The sequence below is a fragment of the Gymnoscopelus braueri genome (genome assembly GCF_963280865.1).
Source record: "Gymnoscopelus braueri genome assembly, chromosome: 13".
Taxonomy (NCBI): Eukaryota; Metazoa; Chordata; class Actinopteri; order Myctophiformes; family Myctophidae; genus Gymnoscopelus; species Gymnoscopelus braueri.
In genome coordinates, this window is record NC_137615.1 from 25,639,078 (window position 1) to 25,645,077 (window position 6,000).

At 40.0% G+C, this 6,000-nt stretch overlaps 2 protein-coding genes across 2 annotated transcripts in view; one reads left to right on the forward strand and one right to left on the reverse strand.

The window, feature by feature from the left end:
• LOC308099243 (uncharacterized protein) overlaps positions 1-6,000 on the reverse strand; it is a 355,975-nt gene that overhangs the window by 301,035 nt on the left and 48,940 nt on the right. The window lies entirely within an intron of this gene.
• nfixb (nuclear factor I/Xb) overlaps positions 449-6,000 on the forward strand; it is a 119,887-nt gene continuing 114,335 nt past the window's right edge. Inside the window, 2 exon segments of the mRNA XM_080447928.1 lie at positions 449-691; positions 5,349-5,384. Coding sequence (XP_080304054.1) covers positions 665-691; positions 5,349-5,384 — 63 coding nt within the window. The 5' untranslated portion in view covers positions 449-664.

Here is a 6,000-nt window from a genome sequence, read left to right on the forward strand (position 1 = left end):
TCGATTTACGTCGTTTAAGCAACTTAATGAGCTGTTAGTGTTTACTACCATACCAAACGATAAGCTACGCCACTTCGTAGCTATACCAGTGTTTCTCAAAGTGGATTCTATTCCTTTAGGGGTTCTAACTTGACCCTTACAAGTCTGTAACTCTGACAGTATACAAAGTATACCCTAACGGGTCCATTTGGTTCCATTTTGAATACTGTCAGAGTTAAGGGGAGACATTAAAATGGAAAAGTTTGAGAACCAACTGACCGATCTATAACCGACTTTAACGTGCGAACAATGCAGGAAGAATTTTGACAATAGGCTATCTTGATTAGGATGAATGTTTATTAAAAACGCCCTCAAAGGAAGGATAATTCTTTATACCGTGAGCGCTTTAGAGAGAAAGGGAGAGGGAGCGAGAGAGAGAGAGAGAGAGAGAGAGAGAGAGAGAGCGAGGGAGAGTGAGTCAGTCTCGCATGGAAGAAGAGGGTGGGAGATAAACTTTTTTCCCAAAAGTTTGTGTAGGCTTTCACTTTCAAGGCGGGGTTACTGTAAGCTACAGCATGGAGTGAGCGAAACAGGACGGCGAGCGATTGCAATGCAGCACCACATCGAACTTCCATCCAACTCAAATAAGCTCTCCAAAATCCATTAGCCTATTAAAACAATAACCATGTACTCCCCGTACTGCTTGACACAGGTAAATGTCTTTCTTATTTCTTTGTATTTATTTATGGATCAGTATTTAATATGTGATGCCGGGGTTTTTCAATGCGCTCCCTCTTCTTTTCGCGACAGTTAAATTGTTGCATTTGAAATGGCTTATGCTCTCCGAGCCCGTGTACAACTTTACACTGGCTCTCCAACGCTTGTCCTTTATTTTTTTTAAAGAAGACGTGTCTTTGTTGAAACTTTTCTCACGCGCTTTTGTTGCACATGGTTTATGGAGAGAAAATGGCGCTTCTCCCGAATCTATTTGATATAAAAAAGGAGGGAGTCTCTCTGGGAGGAGGAGAAAGTAGAGCGGGGAAGGAATACAGAGAATGTGGACTGGAGTTTAATATTACATGTGTGAGAGATGTTCTTTTCCGAGTGTCGAACTGGTGAGCGTTTTGGCGGTGAGAGGAGTCGCATGAGAGAGAGAGTGAGAGTGAGAGACTATAGGCTATAGCACTGCGGTTCCCAAAGCAGTGGGTCGGGACCTATTTGTGGGTCGCGGACACATTTTTATGGGTCACGAGTAAATGTCAAAACCTTTTTTTTATAATCCCCCCCCCCCCCAATAAAATGCAAAAGGGTTCATGAATTAAAAATAAATCTAAGATTTTTCAAAAGAATGCCATGAATACATTAAAGAAAATGAAAATAAATCTAAGAAATTCCATAAATGAGAAAACAAATGTTTAAGAAGTAGTGAAAATAGCCGATCTTCGTGTGGCGTTGTGAGCTTGTAGATCTGTTATTTTCACTAGTTTGGGTATCGGGCAAATGTCTAGTTTCTCTTTTGGGTTTTGAGCTAAAAAGTTTGGGAACCACATGGGCTATAGAGTGCACGGCCGTTAGAACACTTGTCTGAAGTTGATTCTGGGAGAACCGAGTCTGGTGGTCGTCGTTGGTGTGTGTGTGTGTGTGTGTGTGTGTGTGTGTGTGTGTGTGTGTGTGTGTGTGTGTGTGTGTGTGTGTGTGTGTGTGTGTGTGTGTGTGTGTGTGTGTGTACACTATGGATATTTTAGTGTGAGAGCGCGTGTGCGTCTCACCGTTCCTTTAATAGGCTATACAGTATACAGTAGGCTGCAATTATGAAGTGTTCACAGTTTCAGACACAGTGTGGTAATACTGAAAAAAATGTATCTGAAATGACTCCACTGAATGAATGGTGATCTCAAAGGCATGAGTTTTATGGAGCCCTGTGCATTTTTTTGATATGCATCTGATGTGAGAATAATATACTGTTTGGCCTATAAGGCAGGATTGTATTTCAGTGCCATTTGCTTTCAACTTTTTTATTTTACCCATACACCACAAAGTCATCTTTAATTTAACTCTGAGAGCTCTGTTAAATTAACACTGAGAATTTTACTGTGTAGTTGATATAAATTTTTTACAAGATCATATAGACCAAAACTCATATGTAGGTGTACTGCCTTTCCCCACAATAATTTTATTTATGTGGTAATAGTTAGTATAAAATGAAATACAATTGAAATCTGTTCGGCCTTTGCTATGTGGATTGGCTGTACACACACACACACACACACACACACACACACACACACACACACACACACACACACACACACACACACACACACACACACACACACGCACACACACACATACATAAAATACAGGGTTAAATCTTATTTAGAAAAGGACAGGCTTTTTCTCTGTGACTGTCCTAAATGTAAATTTAACAATGTCCTAAATGTACATTTATGACAATTAATTCTTATATGTTGTGTAATAAAGAATACCGCTTTGGTAAATTTTACCACATGCTACTATTTAGTTCAATAAGGAACCATTTAGAAATATTTGCTTTAGTGTGGCATAGCCTGAATGATTTGAGCATTGCCAGAGTTTTTCTTCACGCTGCAGCATCTTGTCTTGTCTTGTGGACTTATATGACCCTGAAATACCGTTGCTGTCAGGCTGACAAATGTCTATTGTCATTCAGATATCCAGTTGATCCATTTTTTAAAATTCATTTACATTTATATTTTCAAGGTAACTTGACAGTAGGTCTATAATGTCTGGATTTTTCCTGATTTTTATTTTTTTTATTTTTTACAAGACTTGTTTGCTGTCTCAGTAACAAGTTAGAATGATTGTAAAACAAAATGTCATCCCACATCTAGAGGAGCATTGCTTTTGCTCAAAACTTTTCGCCTCATGAAATAACTTGTGGATTGGACGGTGAGAGATGAGTTTGTGCACAAAAACAACCCAGCTTGCAGCACATTTTCACTGAGCTATTTGCCATATGGGTGTAGTTGCATTTATACAATTCATCATAGTCACATAAACTGTTGGAGTTTCAAACCCAAATTTTGACATGCTCAGCAGTATTCTCCTAGTTCCTATATAAGTGTTCTTATTTTTAAGGTCGAGTTCAGTTTGATTTAGCTGCCATATGCGTGGACATACTGTACTGTACGGCGTACGTACATTTCTAACTGCCGTGTGATCACCCAAGCCAAATAAAATTCCTGCCTCTAGCTTTAGGCATGATTGTGTCAATACCATTCTTTCTATATAAAACCTCAAACCTCATTCTTTGTTCTAGGTCTGTAAGGCACCATGTATTGTAGCTGGCTGCAGTGACCTGCCCGTGCTACAACCGTGCAGGGGAAAATCGTACTGTTTCAAAGCAAACTTGTTTATCCCTCATTGGCTTCATCCTGCAGCGTACTGCCAGGGCTTGTTTGATGTGTAATTCATTCCTGATTTTACAGTGGTTTTATTAAAAGTGTTTCCCTCCTATCTTGTGCCTCTGACGACTGCTACCAGAGGCCCGAGAGGCTGTTCTCAGCTCCTCTCATGCGGGCACAGCCAGGTCTGGTTCCCATTTAACAATACGAGGAGGATCACCATGTTGTCCTTTTACTGACACGAAAAAGACAAAGGAGATTTGAAAACTTTCCCTGATTCTTAGTTTTATTGAAGCAGGCTGAGTCTATTACGTGGACTCTTTCGGCTCTCCTGAGAAAATTGCTTACTGAAACTTGGTTAATTAATCAAGGGGGGTGATTGTATATGAATGATTATACACAATTATAAACATTACATGGATATCAACATGTGGAAAGGTATCATATTTCTTAATATACAAAATTTAAAAGCAATTTAGCAAAAAGTGCAAGTTATCCTGCCTGTATTTGAAAGAGAGTTGATCTGGAAGTGATAAACAGTTAGATTATTTCACACCAGATGATGTCCATACATGGAAGCTTGCATTGAGCCACAGAAACTATATTTTTCCTTAATTTAAAGTAGCCTAATTGGCAACAGAACTAAATGCATACAATATGGTGCACATGTTGCACATATGGTAAAGACAAGCAGTAGGCCTATATGTCATTCTTTGGACAGGAAAAAAATATGTCAGTGTATGATGTCAGTATAGACTATGCTGTATGATGGTTTATAGTATTTATTATTTTATTATATTTTATTTTGTCTTGTTTTGTGTGGCTGTATTGTGCCGAAAGGAGCAACTTTGCGCACAGTACTCATCGTGGCACCAGCACTCTCCAACTCAGCATTCCCTTGCAGGTCTGGCTGCAGACTGAGAAGCACATTTTTGTTTATTTAATTGCTGTTAATAATTAAAAAACGAGCTTGGACCTCGGATATGGCAACAAATGTAAACAATCGAATGAATTATTAACTGTGATAAAAAGCCTTGCTGGAGAGAAGCAGCGTGCTGGGATGTGCACGGGCAGCGCATATGAGGCAAATTACGGAGATCCCTGAGAGGCGTGTGTGTGTGTGTGTGTGTGTGTGTGTGTGTGTGAGTGTGTGTGTGTGTGTGTGTGTGTGTGTGTGTGTGTGTGTGTGTGTGTGTGTGTGTGTGTGTGTGTGTGTGTGTGTGTGTGTGTGTGTGTGTGTGTGTGTGTGTGTGTGTGTGTGTGTGTGTGTGTGTGTGTGTGTGTGTGTGTACGTACGTGAGTCCTAGTTTTTCTCTGTGGTGAGGTAATTTAGGGATGCAAATAACAGGGATAAACTAAGGCCTGTGAGTTTTTCGTCTGATAAATGCTCCCACAAAATATACATTGTCGCTGAAAACTGACAACAAGTTAGACAGTGATACAGCAAATGAAAAATTGAGTAGGCTACACACTATTTAACTTTCCATTTAGCTTAAATTAACCGTATACAAGCTAATATTTTGGTGCTCAAATAAATCATTTAAATATTTGATTGAAACTGTTGCTATATATTATTTTCTGTTTTGTGGCAACTTTCAGTAGCGTTGTTAGGCCTATAATAACTTAGCCTATAACTGAAATTATAAACTTAGCATATAGGTTTAACTCGTAGATGTAAACTTGTAACCCACTTGTGTCGAATCATAAAGGACGCAGCTGGCGCTAGTTGCCCCTAATTGACTTCACTTTTTTAGGCCAAATTTACACCGACCACCTATATGTCTTTAGCAACATCTGACAAAATCGCCTCTCTTCTCTGAGTAGCTGGTCTGTGTTCAGTAGTTTTATATATATAATGCAAACCCACAATGTTATTCATCATCTCACACGATTTTTTTCACTGGTGCGACATTTTAACATCTTCCTTCCCTCTGCTCCTCTGCCCACCGGGACGCTGACCTCTCTGCTCCCCTCTCAACACTAAAGTATTACCCCACTCACCTTCTAAACAATGCATTAGTGGTAAGTCACAAACATATTTATTCAGTATTGGGTGTATGTGTTTTATAACCCGTCTTCATGTGTTAATGTGCCGTGCCCTATATGGCCCCCCGGCCTTGACCTCAAGTTAACGGCAAAATAATAGGCCGCCGCTAAGATAGATATCTACAGTGGTTCTCAACCGGTGGGTCGGGATCCCCAGGGGGGTCCCCACATTTTTTTGGGGGGTCCCCAGCCCAGATGACAGTGAAGTGACAATTTAAGGACCGTTAAGACCCTTTTAATACCTTAAAAAAAAGGGGGGGGGAGACCATTACTGCATCAAAAGTAATCAACAATCTATACTATAAAAACTGGTCAAACATTGGCCAAATTATATAAGAAAGAGACAACAAATAAATAAATAGCCGATCTACAAGCTCACAACACCGCATGTTGCCAGGCATGTGAGCTTGTAGATCTGCTATTTTCACAATATTTAGCCTGAAAAGGTTGAGAACCCCTGATCTATCAGACCGGGGGAAACAACCCGATATATGGTCTGTCTATTCTATGCCTATCTGTAGGATATTGTAGGCTATATAGGCTACTTACCGATATTAACCGAGTGTCACTCAGCAGGCCTGCGCGTTTCTCC